This window comes from Aquila chrysaetos, chromosome 5, assembly GCF_900496995.4.
Source record: "Aquila chrysaetos chrysaetos chromosome 5, bAquChr1.4, whole genome shotgun sequence".
NCBI classification, from domain to species: domain Eukaryota; kingdom Metazoa; phylum Chordata; class Aves; order Accipitriformes; family Accipitridae; genus Aquila; species Aquila chrysaetos.
This window is the reverse complement of record NC_044008.1, coordinates 57,140,052-57,158,077: the sequence shown is the minus strand read 5'-3', so window position 1 is coordinate 57,158,077 and position 18,026 is coordinate 57,140,052. Positions and strand designations below refer to the sequence as shown.

Genomic DNA, 18,026 nt, shown 5'->3' with positions numbered 1-18,026 from the left:
CATTTTGTTCAAGTATTGTCCTCTGTATTGTTCTCTGTTGTGGTATTGTGTTATATATGTTTGACTTTGTTATCAGGTCCTCATCGGGGATCAGGGTCACACTGTGATACAGGTGTAAAACATATACCATGTTAATAGGCAGTTTCTAGCCAACATGTGGCACGTTCTGTGTATTTAAAGCAATAAGGGTTTTCCTTTTCTCCTGTTTCTTTCTGGTTGATGTCCCAGCTATCTGGTCTAGTGGGATTTTCTGTCTTTCTCATCATTGTAGCACTGAGAGATGAACATCTTCTATTCTGTATGTCCTGCAGGTTTGCTCGTCTTGTCCCAGGGTAGTCAGCCTGCCATAAACCTTTGCTGTCTGGTCATCTTCTGTAGCCAGCTCATCCAGTGCTCTCATTCACAGTCCTCTGCCAGTTCTCATTCCCTTTTTGGTGCAAATCACTTCCCTTTACAGATCATGCATTGCACTCTTATTAACAGTGCACTTATCTGGTCATTACCCCTTTCAGGAGCTTTTTGTGTCCTGTATGCTATGGAAGGGATAAAGGTCGATTGAAAGCTTGTTGAAATGTTTTCGTCACCCACGTCTCCTTTTGGTTTGGATCTCATGTTCTGCTTCATAGCTTTATGGTGGATGAATGTGCCAGATCTAGCATTGTGTGCAGATACAGTGTGAAGCAGGTTTTTAATGTATGCAGTCAATAATTAAGTGGCTGTGGGTACTCTACAGTTGAGGTTACACATCATGTTGTGGGAATTCTCTCCTGTGGGTGTACATGGGTTATGCAGGTTGCCTTGAGGCTTTTTATGGCAAGCCTGGGACCAGATGTGCCTCCTGCTCCTGTTCAGAGGTTTAGCCTGTCCTTCAGGCCATAATCTCCAGTCATTACATTAGTTACTGTCTCCAGGGTTTGACTGGCAGTGCTTTGTTTTCCTACAGCGAATCTTTTATTCTTTCCGTGCTATCTTCCTTGGCATCCTGATTTTTTCCACAGCTGTTAGAGCCAAAGTCTGATATAATGTTTATTTATAACTTTATTTATAACCTAAGCCCTAAGTGCAGTCTGGTTGCCCTCTGCTCCATCTTTCAAGCCATGCAGTGCTGCACCACTCCTGTGACTGAGACTGTATATAGCCCTCCAAATGTGGTTTCCCTGGTGCTTTGAATGATGCTAGAATAACTTCCACTAATTTATACTTGCATTGTATATATGAACCCTTAGGACCTGTTTGCCTTGCTTCAGATGGCTGCTGAAACTTGTGCAGCTGGCTTTAACGTACAAGCCACAGTAACTCCCAACTCTGGCCCAGTCACTGTGCAGTTGTGTAAAGCACCAGCGTGTACTTGATTTGCCTCATTTATTCACACACTTGAAAGCTTAGCCACATTGCTTTGATACAAGAATTATCTCTAGTGTCTAAAGAATAATTGCCGCAGTTGTGAGCAGGAGACAAGCTAGGCTGTTATTTAATATTTAAGACGGCTTCTATAGTCGTGGAGGCACACCTCTGTTTATTGTGTTCAATCTGAGTCCAGCTTTTTGGTCTTTCCTGAAGAGCTTAGTTGCCATCACTTAATCACGTGGTTAATTATGGTGAAGTGTCATCTTTTCAGCAGTGCACAGGGAGCTGCAGGGATTTTAGTCATCTGTAACAGAGTAATAGGTGTCTCAAATAAACACAGTTTTTGGTGATGTCTGTCAAATCCCACATGCAGTTTAGCATCCTTGTTCTCTCCTGACAAGATGCATTTAAAGCACAAATGTGTATGTGCTCCACTGTCAGCTGAGCACATTCTTCTTGGCATCTGTCTGAAGTGGTACCAGGTATATTGACTTCATCAGCAATCAAGTCCTGAATAATTAGAGGGCAGCTGGAAATAGGAGAAACCACTTCTCTTTTGCATTGTTCTGAAAATACACTCAGCATTTTGCTATGTTACAAGAAACTGCAACTGTGGCCTGGGCAGACTGCAACCAGAATGCACAGGTTTCATTGCAGGTTGGGTGAGGGAGGAATTAATGCTAAATTCTAAACAACGTAGTTGAAGGAAAGCCATAAATGAGTATTAAGTCAGCTTCTTATGAGCCCCATGGTTGTCTGCCATGTTACCCTGCAGAAACTCTGACTGTAGTTAAAAGGATTTGTAGAAAGCCTAGTTTAACTATGTTGACGTGTGCTTACCAATGCAAAATGGCTTGCAGAGGTTGCAAGGCTTCATTGTGTTAATAATGGATTTCATGCTGATGTAGGTAACGTTGGTGGGACTTTCTGCAGAAATATAATAAATGCTGCCATGATGGGTTGGTTTGATTTAGGTTCATCAGCTACACAGACCTTTAACTCACTTCCCAATTGTGCATTCCTGTCCCTGCTATCCCAAAATGTGTCTTTGCAGGTGTTGTCTTGCTGCTGGTGTAGAGCCTATAATCTTGCTTCGGCTGCACCTGTTTGGTTTTTTTTTTTCCAATTCAGGACAATTGAGTGGTACCGGGAATTTCTTCTTAACATATAATAGGATTTCCACACACAACTTTGTATTTAGTTTCTGTGGAAATAAAGGATGTTCATGTTATTCTACTGCTGTGCTTAGGGAATAGGCTCAGCACATACTGCTGCCTGTGTTGTTAGTTCTGTACTTTGAAGTCTGGATCTTGTGCTGTGCAGTCAGTGCAACTGTTTACTGCCAGGTTTTGATGTATAGGTGCAACTGTACTTGGCACAGTGTAGGAAATCTTTATTGGGCCAAGAGGTAAACTAAGACAGAGAGGCAAGGAAACCTTACTATGCAAACTCTTAGAGTTGCTTTTGTAAACATAAGTTCGTGATTGTATTTTATTGTCAGAACTGCATCGTGCTTTTCCTCCCATGAGGTATGTAAGGTTATTGCTTCCCATTTGCCACAAAATGGAAAATCCAGTGTAGAGACCTGCTGTTCAGAGGACATGAATTTATATTCCTCATAGCAGCTTCTATACAATTATTAAAACACATGTTGGAGTGGGCTTTACATGGTGTGGTGTCAGCCTTGAAGTCCTGTGTTATAGTCATTTCCCTGCCCTCTGACCAAAGTGAGCATTCAGGGAAAACTTGCTCCATGGGAGAGAAGAAAATCCTTTACTCTGCTGAACACCAATTTAAAGTAATAAGAGGAAACATAGTATTTCAAGGTTTTCTTATATTAAGGTATTCTTGGTTGGAATTGGCTATGAATTAAAACTAATGTTTTTCCTTCAAAAATTTCCTTCTAGGAATTATTCCTTCTATGTGCTTGACAACCACAATCTTCAGCAGCTGTGGGACTGGAACCATCATAACTTGACGATCAAGGAGGGGAAAATGTACTTTGCATTTAATCCTAAATTGTGTGTTTCTGAGATTTACCGTATGGAGGAAGTTTCAGGAACCAAGGGACGACAGAGCAAAGGAGATATAAATCCAAGGAACAATGGGGAGAGGGCCTCTTGTAAGTAAACAAACAAAAAGAATTTCGAGGCAAACTGCATAGGAGGGTGTCACAAAAAAAAACCAACCCAACACACTGCCATGTTGCTGACCATTACGATATTTAGAGTTTAGAAATTAAGTAGGCTTTCAGTCATTCTACTTGTTCAGTTTGTAAAATGTAGCTGTGAAAGTATGTTTGCATGTATGGAAAATTGTGTGGTTATATAGTCACTCTCTCATCTGTAAAAAAAGTTTGATGAAGATGACTGCTTTCCAAATACCATTTTTTGTGATAGCAGCATCATATGACAGTAGGAACATACCTGGGAAATGAGAAATAAAATTCAGTGTTTTGGTATATCCAATGAGGAGCAGTTTCTCTGTTTCCTTTGCAAGTGTACATCATTATAGGTATTTTCCTCTCTCAGATATCTACTCTTTCGTGATACTAAGGAAGCTGCTGAATAACAATTCCAGAGACACCAAAACAAACTTTATTATGTTCATGCTTCTTTTCAGCTCCTGCCAAATATTGTACCTCATTGCTAGAAATGCTTGTTGTAAACTCAGTTTTCTGTGCTTTATTTTCAAATCATTTGCTTTTGAATTGAGAACACTTTTTAGTCTTCTACAGTATTCCTAAACGTCAGTGTCTCTGCATTTAATTTTGGATTCTGCAATGGTCAAAGTTATTGGGAAGTCCTCTTGGCTTCGGTGGTCTGCACATCAAGTCTCCAGGTGTAACCAACACATTTAAAAGCAATCTCTCATCTAGGAATTAAGGTGACAGAATGCTTACAAATTTGACCTCATACTCAAACTCTTAGGACTGACAATGCATTTTTCTTTGGTCTTTGCGGTGTTCTTGGAGCTGAGTAAATTAAAATGGATCTTGTGTATAAGTCAAGTCCCCTTGTTCTGGATGGTGTTTACAAAAGTAGGACATGTACTCTGCTGAATGTCTCTTTAGGCACAATGCATAAATGCAGATGGCATAGATCCTTGTTGTAAGCTCACTCCATTCTTTGCACATTCAATAGAGCAAAGGCTTGCAGTCCTGGAGGAGTTACAGACACACAGCCAGTCCTTACTACCACTGAGGCTAGTGTCAGCCACTGCCTGTTTTTTTCAAAACCATTACAGAAAGCTTTCTGACTCTGAGAAGGGGAAGAGAATCAACAAAAGCTAAACTGCCTTTGAAAAGATAGCACCAATAGTGCCAGTGTACATGAGGGTGAAAACCCCTTTATTTTCAGAGACTTCTATGGAACATTAGAAACTAAGTCACGGTAGACACTTAGAACACAATTTTTTCATCCAAGAATTAAGTTTTTAAAATGCTATTTTGTTTTGGATCAGAAAGCTCAGTGAGTTGGTAGTGGGAAGCCATTCATTTCAAAACTGCCAGCTTCCATCCAGCTCTGTTCAGAAGAGTAGCTGGAAGCTGCTGCCATCAAATGGTTGTGCTGTATATGAACTGAGTTTTGGAGTTCTTGGTCCAGCCTCTCATGAATAGGAATGTAAACTCCTTTGTCCTTTCCATGTTGTCTGTTCCCCAGAAAAACAAACTGTAGCTGTCAAAAGTTGTCCTGGAAAGTGAGAACACGCAGGCCAGTTACTGGCTCTTGCACGTACATTGGAGTTGGATGATGAACTTAGTGCTTCTAAACCAGTCCTGTGAATAAACAGGACTTCATTCCTCACTCAGGGAGAGTCTGAAGTAGTTTTCAAGAGCTTTCTGATGATGCATTACAAGAAAATCTGCTTCAGAAAAAATAATAACAAGTAGCTCCAGCATATTCTAAAATGATTGCCAAGGTCACTGCTTGCCCTTAAGCACTCAAATGTAGTAGGATGAAATATGAAGCTCTACAGAGACAAAGGCTGTTGGTGTACTGTGGTGTCATAGGCACTACTGGAAAGGCTAGTTAGCTAAAACTGATACCGAAGAAATAGCAAAAACTAATAGGCGATGTGATGCTAGCTCTGTCATGTCCTGTCCTTTTGTATTGCAGGTGAAAGCCACATTCTGCGTTTTGTTTCCAACACTACACTCAAAAATCGGATTAAACTAACATGGGAACGGTATCGCCCTCCAGATTATAGAGATCTCATTAGCTTCACTGTTTACTACAAAGAAGCGTAAGTAGATGTCGTCAGAGACTAATCAGGGCAGTCCAAGAGATAGTAGATAATTCTACTCTGACTGTTGGATATCTCATCCAGTTTACATGTTTCATCCTCAAATCCTGCTTTTGTTCAAATTCTTTTCTTGGTGGAACACAAACTCCCTTTAAAAAGAGTATTGTTTTGATTGAAGCCTACAAATGAATTCCAAATCCATCAGGAAGTTTCAAATCGGGGGGGGGGGGGGGAGAGACGGATGGCTTGCCTGTTCTCAGGGGCCTAATTTGGAGCTCTTCGTAAGTCATGTCATGTTTACCAAGATCTTTTCCTTCTCTAGTCATGGTATTGACTAGAGAGCATCACAGCTCAGGAGTTTGCCCTATCACCTTGATGACTTGTCTACTCAGGGTTTGGGTTATTTAGATTAGCTAGCATTGGTAGTTTTCTGTATTAGTGTCTCTTGATAATGAAGGAGTGGTGCAGTTACTGGAGACACCCTAATTTCTTGGGAGGTGTCTCTGCCTTTGCACATCCTTCTAGTATCTCAGATTTAAAATAGTAAAAAATACAAATAAGCACACTGATAACTCTCCAAGCAGTTTGGAGGTATGAAAGGGAGGTTCAAAATGTTGATAATGACATTCTGCGAGACACAGAAGCACAAATTGTTAATGTCCAGTATGGCTTCAAAGAGAATATCATTGTGACGGTGTACTATCATGCAATAAACTTAGTGCTGATAAGTCTATAGTAATTACAAGAACAGTACTTTATATGCTCTTGTGCCAGTGTTGTAACTTACAAAAAGTAGAACTATATGAATATATAAGTGTGTTTGTATTGTGTGGAAATAAAATGGGAAAAAAAGCCTGTTGGATTGGTCAAGGCCAGTCATGGAAGCTTGGGTTCTTTATGGTAAAAAGCTCAGCCACTGTCAATAACTGTTTTGAGTTGCTTCTGTTTCATTTATGCTTAGCTAAAGTCTAAATATGTCTGAAGCATTTCAGTGTCTGTTTTGGATAAAAAAAGATAAACATAGTGTTTTCTTAGAGAAATTTACCTTATTACTAGTGACTGAAGGGAAGACCTGCAGCTAAAGCTGAACTCTGAGTTTTGTAGTGCTTAGAAATAAATAAGAATTTTATTCTGTTTTATTCTGCTATGGAAAACAAGTAAGCTTTATTTGTTTCATTGAGCAACACTGAATTGAGGCACTCTCATAAATACATGATAATTTTTAGGAGAAAATATTTTGTACTATTTTTTTCTTTTAATATTTCAGACCATTCAAAAATGTGACAGAGTATGATGGACAAGATGCATGTGGCTCCAATAGCTGGAACATGGTCGATGTTGACCTGCCACCAAACAAAGAGAACAATCCAGGAATTCTACTGCAGGGATTGAAACCTTGGACTCAATATGCCATTTATGTGAAGGCTGTTACCCTCACAATGATGGAAAACCATCATATTCATGGAGCAAAAAGTGAAATTGTATATATACGAACCAATGCTGCAGGTGAGATCCTAGGCTCTTGGGTAAGAGGTTGGTAACACTGCAGGTATGCTACTGTATTATTATGTGATTTCTGTTGTTAATACAGAAATTGAATTTATGTGCAGATGACATGCATAATGCTAGAAAGTTTCAGTAATTATGAAAGCAACTTTAAGATTCGAATTAAAATTCTGTAGTTGCTCAGACATTATTTTCGTTGGGAACTATGGGAGTTTTTTGGAGTTAGGATTTTGGACTTTGTTCCATTGGTGAAGGTGAATTTAAGTACAGCTTTGGATTGGGACTGTACGTGATTGCAGTTGAACCCTTAATAACTGTTGTTGGTGTGGCATAAATAGGAAATCTTTTATTTGAAATAGGATGGTGTTTTTTCTTGCAGTGTAGAAATGAATTGGGATTCATTTTGAAAGCCTGCATTGAAATACATTGTAGAATGTTCTAGACTTAAATACCACCTTTTTCTTTTTTTCTTCTTTCCTTTCCAGTGCCATCCATTCCCTTGGATGTTATTTCAGCATCCAACTCCTCATCCCAACTGATTGTGAAATGGAATCCTCCCTCTCTTCCCAATGGCAACCTCTCATACTACATCGTACGATGGCAGCAGCAACCTCAGGACAGTTACCTTTACAGACACAATTACTGTTCCAAAGGTAGGAAAATGAAATGCGGTTGTGTTGAAATGCCTGTGACTCTTCCCTGCCAGTGCACCTTATTGACAAGAGCTAAAGCCTGTGCCCTGCTTCACAACTCTTTTGTGAATAACAGCAAGTAGAAGGGAGTAGGTAAACATGGATTGTTGCTGTATTCATAATATGGAGAGAAAAAAAACAAGCTGCCTCTGTTCTTTTCTTTTAAGATAAAGTCCCAATTCGAAGATATGCTGATGGGACCATTGATACAGAAGAAGCTACTGAACCCACCAAGCCAGAGGGCTGTGGGGGAGAAAAAGGACCTTGTTGTGCTTGTCCCAAGACAGAGGCAGAAAAGCAAGCTGAGAAGGAGGAAGCAGAGTACCGGAAAGTCTTTGAGAACTTCCTTCACAATTCCATCTTTGTCCCCAGGTGATGGATTTTGGACACTTTCTCTTTGCAAGTGGGGCTAATAATTTTATTTTTTACCATTTCCTAGAGCTGAGGCTTCCTGGATGTGAAAGCATATGTAGATAACATCTGAAACACATAAACGTTGCCTTTCCTTTTATGTGAGACAGTCCACTGCCTTTGCAGTTTCTCTTACTCACTAATTTTCATCTTTTTCTCTTAATTTTAGCTAGTAGCAAGGGTTCTTACCTACATTGTTCAAGGACTTTAGTGCTGGTTTCTTTTCAGAGTCAAGAGTCACTTGAGGAGCTCATTGTCTGTAGGGGTTTCAGAGATGAGCAACATGTGGCAAACATAGGGTTTCAGATGTGATCTTTCTCTGAATAGCCATTTAAGTGCTTGTGTTCCTAATCTGAAGATTTATTTGCCTTTGAAATTGAGGGCATAGTCACTTCACAGAATTGAAACTGGTCTTCCTTTCTCATTGCACTAATTGCAAAGGCATATCGGTCTGTGCTGCAGAGAAGTATTAAATATGCCCACTCTTCTATTACAAACACTACTGCTTACACATTAAGTGGAATAGTAACGATTTTGTGCTGCAACATAGAGTAGATACTACTAAATTAATTGGTGATTTTGATCCTTGAGTTTCCAATTTATCCTTCATGTAAGCTGTTCTTATTTTAGATAATTGGATCCTGGGCCTAGCACACAGTGTATTGCTGTTATGTTACAGTCTGTAAGCAATCAGATTTCAATCATGGATGTTATCTCATTGTCTCTCTTGGCAGGTGAAGTTTATGGTGAAGTCCTGTGTTTGAGAGCTCTAAAGTGTGGTATTGCTTCTCATTAAAACTGATTCATACCACTCTCCACTGTGATTTTTTTGGACCTTTATTCAAGGATGTGTTGGATTGACTTGTTTGGGTTTGGGACTGTGATGTGCAGAGCTGCTTAGCTTTATCCAAAAAATGAGGGAACTAAATACTGCCTTTCTTTGGAAATGCTAAGTATTGTGTCTGAGCTGTGTTTGAGTCACATTTAGCATTTGCAGTTGAACTTGTGCAGTGTTTCCCTACTGATGATGAGAACCATCAGCAAAGATGAGGTAGAGAAGTAACAGCCACCATGAGTGGCCAGGATGTAATTCTTGAGCAATGTGAAGTCTCATAAATGTGATCTGATTTTGGACTTTATGAAATAGCACAGCAAGGAGTTGTGAAAGGCACATGTCAGGTCTAAATTACTTGAAAGTCTATTGCAAAGGGATTTTTTTATTTCACCAAAGCTTTGTCATTTAAAATGTGTTACCTTCTCCCAAATTTTCTTGCATTCCCCCTTCTCAAAGGAAACGCACAGAACCTTGAACTCAAACAGTAACAAATAAACTGACCAGTTCACAAAGAATTTCCTGAAAGCTTGTGCATTTCCCTTTTTTCTTAACTTACTGACATAAGGGTGTGTTTTGTAACAGCAAGGGCAGATAAGGTACAGTGCTCAGAAATAGCTGCATAGCTAAGCAACTTTAAAGAGACTGTATGTCAGGGAAATTAAAGATTATGAGCTAGTGAGACATCTCCGTGGGACAAATCCAAGCAGCTTGTTACTTGCTGATGTCTATTTTTTTTCCTCTTTCCCAAGGGAGAAGTTAATTAATGTGTTAATGCAAGCCTCAATAGTAGTATTTGTTTCCAGTGTTCTACCTGTTTCCAGGATATTATGAAAGAGATGCAGCATGTAATACAGCATGAAAATATTTGACTGGGTGGTTTTAAGGCAGTTTAAAAAGCCTGTTGATCTAATCTTGTGTGCAACTTCTGGATGACCCCATGTGTATTAATGCAGTGGTGAGGTAGATTTCAGACATTAGGACTCTGGCTAGTCTTGAAGAGACACTCAAAACCACAGGAGGATGAATTATTCTTCAAGGTTTTTGGTTCTCTAATGAGCAGGATGAGACGGGCTCTGTGTGTAGTAGAAGGTATCTGAGAAGTAACATTAAAAGTGCCATAAAGTGTGAGAACAGTTAGTTTTTATGTTAAATGACCCACATTTATTTTTCTTCTTTTTAATTTCAAATTGATTTAATTTTTTATAGTGGTATTTTTAATTTTTCTCTTGCATTTCTCTTCCTTCCTCTCCTTTAACAGAATAGGTGAATTTTCATGTTTTATGTCTAGACTTGCCCTTATTTCCTTAGATGGTTGTTTTTTGTCTTTATCTATGCCTTTCATGAAAGCAGGAAGCCGCTTGACCAAAAAGTGATGGTGTCAAATCTCTTGATGTTTTAATCATGTTTGCCTTGTGGTTATCCTGCAGGTCTTTTTCTCTTTCTGATATAACTAACTGTAGTTTTCACCAACAAGTTTTGTGTTGCTTTCTCTTTATCTTTTTTCCCCAAAGGCAAGGTAGGACTGTACTTCCTACACTGCCACGTCTTCCCCCCCCCACCCCCGCAAAGAGTTGAAACTTCATGCATCCCATAAAAGTAGTGATCCAGTCATGCCTTTTGTGTTCTTGCATTGGCACATGCTTTTGTGGTTGATTGAAAATGAACTTTTTGTTTTCACTGCTTTTATCACAAAATCTGTGCAAATGTTCACCAGTTCAGTGCTAGGCATCCTGCGTGCTTTTAGGGGTTCGAAAGTTTCTTCCTTCCACTGAGTTAAAGCAGTATGTGAATACTCATCCTAAGCAAGGTGAATAGCTTTAGTAGCTTCCATAAATACCGGTGCAGAGGAGGCGCAAGTGCTTACATCTATGAAATTCCCCCGTGCTCCACTGACAAGTTAAGACATTCACTTGTATGTTGCTTAAAACAATTTCTTGGTAACTTAGGAATTTTTTTCCTTGTCTTTGTATATTTCTGTGCTGTGGTTTACATGACATCTGAAAGTGTCAAAATGACTACTCAAGATAGTAAAAGGATTTTGGAAAATTTTGTAGTGAACTCCTAAAAAAAAAAAAAAAAAAAAAAAGTCATCCAGTGTCTGCCAGAAGATTTCAAAACCGAGTCAGTCTGGTTTTGGCGCTCTCTGCAGCATGCTGTTTTGTGGCTGAATGTACTAAGACAGTATATTTGACAGTGAATTAACTTCTCCTGTTGAGTCATCTTTCTTCCTGTTGTGTGTTTGAGGGAGGCCTTATTTGCCTGGTTTGTAACTCTCTGTCTGATCAAAATGTGTTAGACTGTCTGATCGAAATGTGTTAGACTTCACCTTTGCCCTTGGTAACTGTTGCACTGACCAGGTGCTAAATGGGCCCTGGCTAAGTGATTTCAGGTGGGGTAGGTTTCAAGCCAAAACTGTTTGTGTAGTGTGACTCTTCTTACATTCTTCTTTAACTCCCCTGGTACATTGCTTTCCAGGTGTGAGCAGTCCTGCAAATTTTGGAGACTAGGAGAGCAGGAGCTGGAAAAGCCAGCTTGCCCTATGTAGTTAGTGGTCCTCTGCAAAACAGCCTTGGATCTGACACAAGACCAAGTGACAAGTCTAATGTGTAGCAATCGTGTTGGTTAGCTAATACCATCCAAATGTTTATAAGAGTTTTTTCATATTGATGCTTGTACTGATACTCAGGCCTGTCCACTACAACAGTTTCTTAGACTTGAGAAAGCAGTAGGGTTGCTGTAAACCCTCAGGTTTTTAATGCTGCTTAAATTTCATATAGATGCCTGTAAGGCAGAGCTAAGTTGCTTGGTGAACTCTTTGCTATACACAGTATTTGTACTGTGTTTTCTGATGTAGGAAGATAGTTTCTTTGCAGAGCTTTTGTTTGGGTGAGAGAACTGGAGATACTACCACACATTAGTGTTGGGTAACATTCATGGTCTTCAACTACCTTCCAAGGTTTCTTTTCTCAGTGCAACACATTCAAAGTTCTATAATTTCATTGCAACTGAAAAGAGAGTTAAGCCTACTGAGAGTTAGCTTTGCTAATCCAGCAAACTTCAAAACGTTTTTTCCCCCTAACCTTTTCAACTTTTAACATCTGATTTTTATTTTAAGCATCAACATTACTGTCATTAAATACAAATCTAGGATGCTTATTGAATAACAATGAAGCCATTTTTGTTATTTGGTTTATTGTGTGAGGTCAGAAGTTTGCACGTTTATCTTGGGGCGCAGTGTGAGCTTCAGAATTTTGATTGGTTTCTGACCAAAAGAGAGATTAATAGGATGTGCTGACATGCTGCAGGTTCAGATTAAGAGAAAGCTTTCATCTTGTTTTGCAGTTTCCTTTATTCAGCTTTTTTAATAGCAGAATTACCTATTTTACTGGGTTTTTTTTCACAGTTTTCCTGGAGCTGGAAAAAAAGTGGATTTTCTCGAAAGAGACCTTTTCTATACCTGTCTGTTTGCCCCACAGACCCGATCGGAAGCGGAGGGACGTGTTCCGAATCGCAAATGCCACTTTGGCTGCTCGAAACAGGAATGCGACTGGGACAGATCACTTCACCAATGTTTCTGATGCAGAGGAGAGTGAGGTGGAATACCCGTTCTTTGAGACCAAAGTGGATGGCAAGGAGAGAACGGTGATCTCCCATCTCCAGCCTTTTACTCTTTACCGCATTGATATTCACAGCTGCAACCATGAAGCTGACACACTTGGTTGCAGCGCTTCCAACTTTGTCTTTGCAAGAACCATGCCTTCAGGTATGCCCTCACAAGTATAAAGCTTTGGGGTTTTTTATGGGGAGAGATCAGTCTCAGGGAGGACAAACTCTCCAAAAACAGTTAGAAAAACATTGGGGTATAATAAATTATATGCAAGAAAACAAATTGGAAGTGTATAAAGATCTGTTACAGTACTTGAATGTCCTTGCCTGGTCTCTTGTGTGTACTGCGTGATATGTATTGAGTCTGTCCTGTGACCTGGAGAAAGGTTAGAGGTGTGCGCATTGACTACCAAGATAATTATGAGAGAATCCATTCCCCAGTGATATAGGTGAGACCCACAGACGTGGTGGGTTGAAAGGTTTTATTCTTCAGTTCCCTGTATGCTGAATGGAGAGGGGGGAACATTTCTCTGCTAATGTTTAGTTTTGCTGTGTTCACTCTGAACTGTTTGCAGATGTTAGTTTTGCTGGTGGGAATGTTTGCCAAATGTTTCTTCTGTCACAGAATGACCATGCATTTGTCCAGCCTGGAAACAGGAGGAGTACTGTGTTGCTTTGTGCCCAATCGCCAGCATCTAGAGTACTTCAAATAGGAAGCATTGAATGCTGTACTCATGTTTGGGACTTTTACAGATTGTACTTCTTCTGAGAAGAATAGAGATGATTTTAGTGCAAGCTCATATGCATCCAGCAAAGAGCTTCTGACTCCAGCAGATGTTTGGGAATATTTGATGCAGAATGGTAGCAATTTTGTTTTGTTTCTGGAAGGAGAGACTATCATAATCCAGATCCAGCTGTGTCAGTAAAAAAGCAAAAAGTATTGCTTATTTCAAGGAAATAAGGAAATCTGTGAGATCAGGGAAAAGGAAATAAGTGTTCCCAGATTTTTAGCACACGGCTTTGAAAATTACAGGCTAAACAATTCTGTTTTCTTCTAAACCTAACAACTGTATTTTTGAAAAAGTGATCTTTTTTCTTTGACTGAAACAGTCTTCATATTCCTGTTAAGTTTTGAATAAGACATAAAATTATCAGGAATGAAATAGGGATAAAGCAGTTCCTGAATTGCTGATGAGACTTGGTTTTAAACTGCGATAGATTTCCTAAGACTGGCTGTTTTAGGAAAGGGATGTCAGGGGGGCAGATTTTGTGTGTTTACAACCATTTGCAGACAGATTGCTGTTCACAGCCATTTGGTGGGAATAGCTGTCTGCACCGTTTTGGTGTAGTGGAAAGTTTGGAAGGAAGAACCAGATGCTGATAAACAGGTTTTTTGGCACACAGAGCACAGTGACTAACACAGAGCCCGTACCCGGTGAAGCTGTAGACACTGCACTGTTGTTCAGGCAACCAGCAGTTCAGACTCCGCTAGTCTCTCCAACAAGCTTCTGGCCAATGCATTTTGTTCTCTGGATCTTTGAATAGCACTTACTGCAATGCTTTAATACCTAAAGACTAGCATGAACCATTTATTTTCCTCAATTGTTGCATAAGTTCCTGTTTCAGTAATAAGTGGTGTTCTCACATCACTTGTAAATATTTTACAGAGGGAGCAGATAACATTCCAGGAACGGTAGCATGGGAAGCAAAAGAAGAAAATACTGTCTACCTGAAGTGGTTAGAGCCCGCAAATCCAAATGGGCTGATACTAATGTATGAAATCAAATACGGGCAGCATGGAGAGGTGAGGATTTGACATGTCTGTATTAAGAGTTACTGCTTGTAACTAATTTATACACAAAATGGGATCTATCTTAACATGTTTCTGTGCAGTGCTGCAGAGCCAAGATAGAAATTGTGATTTCACACACCCAGCACCAACCAGCATGCCATTCCTTTGTTTTGTTTATTTTGACAGTTTTTGAATTCCACATACCTCCTTAAGGTGTTTGAAGAAAAACTGATCAGACGGGGCTTTTAGTTACAAAAATTAGCTTATCCTGCAACTATATTGTTTTCTCAAGAATGAAGGAATGTGAAGATATTAACATGAACAGTGAATTGCTTTTTTTCTTTTAGGAGAAGCGTGAATGTGTTTCCAGACAGGAATACAAGAAGCTTGGAGGAGCTAAACTAACTCATCTGAACCCTGGAAACTATTCTGCTAGAGTTCAGGCCACTTCGTTAGCTGGGAACGGGTCATGGACTGAGCCAGTCTCTTTCTATGTGCAACCCAAATGTAAGATGAATGTTTGTTGGCTGTGTCAAACTGGGGGACTATTGTCTTTTTAATAATTCTTGATGTTTACATATGTAACTGGGCGTATAAGCCTCTTGCCTATTCTCTGAATACTTCTCTTACTTGCTGATGCTTCTTTGGGAACTCTTCTCTCTTCCATTTTCTTGGCAAGTGTTGACAACCAGGAGGTGTATCTGAGGTGTGATCCTTTTCTTGCAAGCATTGTATATAGATACGAGAGGTGCAACCAGGTGGTGGGTGTGTAGAACACACTACTGTGGCTTCCTGTGATGTACACCTATGTAGGGGATGTAATGTTAGCCATAACAACATGGAGTTGGATTGTACAAAATCTGTGGCAATAAGGCAAACCTGCTTTAAATTGCAAAATAATACAAGAAGCAAATAATTTGTTTAGATTTTTGGCTGGCAGGTTTTTTTAAATACCAAGATGCTTTTTCATATGACCTGTTCTGAGTGATATTTGATAAAGATAACATCCTGACAAAAGGGTGATGCTGGTCCTGACAGTGGGAGTAATTTATATTTTGGAAGAACACCACCATAGTGTCCACAGAGACCCTCCCAAGAACTTCTGCATTTAGTTGTAGAGCAGATGTATACACAGAAGACTGGAACTCCATCTGTTATTCCTTTTTGGTTTTCTAATTGCTGGACTTTGAAGAACTTGAAGTAAAGAGCAGTGTGGGTATATTCTGAATATAAGTATAAGCAATTGCAAGGTGAACAGAAGGTGGAAAAAAGGTGAATATGCAAGTGAACAATTACATATTGTTCACTGAAGAGTGCAAGTCCTTAAGCATAACTTGTGAAAACAAACTCCAGACAGACACTGTTCTGTACAAAATTAATGCTTTTCACTGTCTGTTTTCTTGTTCCACTCATCTGCAGTCAGGGAGTGTTTCTGAGTACATTTTTCCACATCAGACATGAAAATGAGTACTTTGATTTCTTCCCTGTATGGAAATATACCGAGTGGGTTTTGAATGTTTCTTTGTTAATGGAGATTTTATAGAGACCCTGATACAATTGTTTTCTTGTTGGTTGCAGCAGCAAACTATGGAAACTTCCTGCACTTGATAATTGTGCTCCCTATTGCTTTCCTGCTCATCATTGGGGGATTACTAATAATGCTGTATGTCTTTAACAAAAAAAGGTGAGTTGTATATGCTTGAGGTTAAAACTGCAGGAGAGGAATGTTTATTTTCAAATCTGTGCAAATTAGAAATTAAAAAGGGAAATGGCATTCAGAGGACTCGAGAAGCTAAAGTAGATTCTGTCTTGTTGGTGTGTAATAGGAAGTGGTTTAGAGTTACCAGCAAGCATCTGGCTGCTGCTTGAGATATGAAGACGCTTTTTATTACAGTATCATGTTTGAGAGGGAAGAGGAAGGCTTGTCAGGAACATATCCACTGGGACAATGATGGCAGACACTGAACCTGTATAATCAGAAGATTTGACTGAAATATGGGTCAACATAAATCATGAAAACTTAGTTCTATTTAGGTTAATTTGATTTCTTGCAAATTCTAGAGGTTTTTTGAAGTCTTCCACTTAAAAAATTACGTCCTGGACAGAGCAGTCTAGGGGACTGTTCTATTGATTTGTTTTCCTCAGTTTTGTTTTTTTGTAACTAGTGATTTATTTTTTTTTATTTAATTGAAATACATAATGAGAACTTAATAGAAGTCAGTGCAAATGTTCAGCCTTGCAACTTTCTAGGTATGGAGTTTTTTTATTACACTTACATAAATTAAGCTCATTGAGTATCCCATTATTTTCAGCTTTAATTCATTTGTGCACAGACAGTAGTACCAGTTCTCCTCAGGCACTCCAGAAAGGGCTTTGTATCTAGTGAGGTACTATACCTGCTTGGCCTTCCCTTGGGCTTTTGTAGGTGAAATGCCTGATAACTCATCCTTCTTTAAACTGTTGTTCTAGCCCACAAGAATGTTTTGTCTTTGATTTTCTGAGGTCTGGTGGATAATTTTATTTTCACAGCCTGCCTCCTGCAAGAGCTCTCACAGTGCTGAATAAATATGTCTAATTCTGAAAATCACCCCAGTAAAATTGAGGGGGGCGGGGTGTGTGTGTGTTTTTAAAATAAAATAATAGAAGCACTTATAAAATAGTTGAATGGAATTCACCATTAAAAACAATCTTGCCCTTTGCTAGATCACTTCTCTCCCACAGTAGAGCAGATGATGTTATAAAGTATGTTCTCAGCCACATGTCTCCTGGGTGTACCACCATACAGCTGCCTTTCTTAAAGGAAGTTTACCCAGCAGCTAAAAGTACCTTGTGTTTACACTTTTCTGGTGCTGATTTGGTATAGAGAAGACTGCAGGTTTCCTGGGAAAGTATTGTGGGCCGTTTTCCCATTGATTATGTGAGGTAGAATGAGAACTTGGTTTGTGCCCTTTGAAAAGCTTTCCACATACAGTAAATAATATTCTGTGTTTGAGCAAATGGTGGAAAAGCTGTAGAAGAAGTGGTCTGAAATTTACTTAAGTTTAAAGATTAAAAAAAAAGAAAAAATATTTCAACAGGAACAGTGACAGACTGGGCAATGGAGTACTTTATGCATCTGTGAACCCCGAGTACTTCAGTGCTTCAGATGGTAAGTGTGGCCTTACACTTCTGATGCTTTTACTTTCATATATTCTATTTGTGTCTGACTTTGAAAGGTATGAAACTCTAAAAGAGGTGTTGTAAAACCACTTTCCCTCTTTTTTTTATTAGGACAGCCATGGAATCCATCATTGATAATAAGTAAATGTCACCTGTCTATTGAAACTGGGGAGTTCTTAGAATTTTTCCTGTAGTTTATTCAGCTGAGGCAAATTTGGGTACATTAGTTTCACTTTCAGATTATCATCTGCTCATCCAGTGATATTTTCACTGGAATGAAGGAAGAATTAATGAATTCATGGTCTTTCATGTTTGCCCTTTTAAGTCCTATTATGACCTATTGGATCAAACCCACTGCTTGTTTCTATGTACTTCTCATGTGGAAAATAGTTAACACTTACAAAAAACAGTACTGTCTCCTCACTTTCCATCC

At 39.2% G+C, this 18,026-nt stretch overlaps 1 protein-coding gene across 5 annotated transcripts in view; it reads left to right on the top strand.

Annotated features, from left to right (window-relative positions):
• IGF1R (insulin like growth factor 1 receptor) overlaps window positions 1-18,026 on the top strand; it is a 196,383-nt gene that overhangs the window by 152,588 nt on the left and 25,769 nt on the right. For 3 of the 5 annotated variants that reach the window (XM_030013685.1, XM_030013684.2, XM_041123394.1), the window contains 10 exons: window positions 3,255-3,469; window positions 5,466-5,592; window positions 6,860-7,098; window positions 7,584-7,751; window positions 7,958-8,162; window positions 12,513-12,799; window positions 14,310-14,446; window positions 14,782-14,941; window positions 16,013-16,118; window positions 17,512-17,582. In XM_030013685.1, coding sequence (XP_029869545.1) covers window positions 3,255-3,469; window positions 5,466-5,592; window positions 6,860-7,098; window positions 7,584-7,751; window positions 7,958-8,162; window positions 12,513-12,799; window positions 14,310-14,446; window positions 14,782-14,941; window positions 16,013-16,118; window positions 17,512-17,582 — 1,715 coding nt within the window. The remainder of the gene's footprint in view (window positions 1-3,254; window positions 3,470-5,465; window positions 5,593-6,859; window positions 7,099-7,583; window positions 7,752-7,957; window positions 8,163-12,512; window positions 12,800-14,309; window positions 14,447-14,781; window positions 14,942-16,012; window positions 16,119-17,511; window positions 17,583-18,026) is intronic. The other 2 variants (XM_030013687.1, XM_030013686.1) reach the window with 1 other exon arrangement.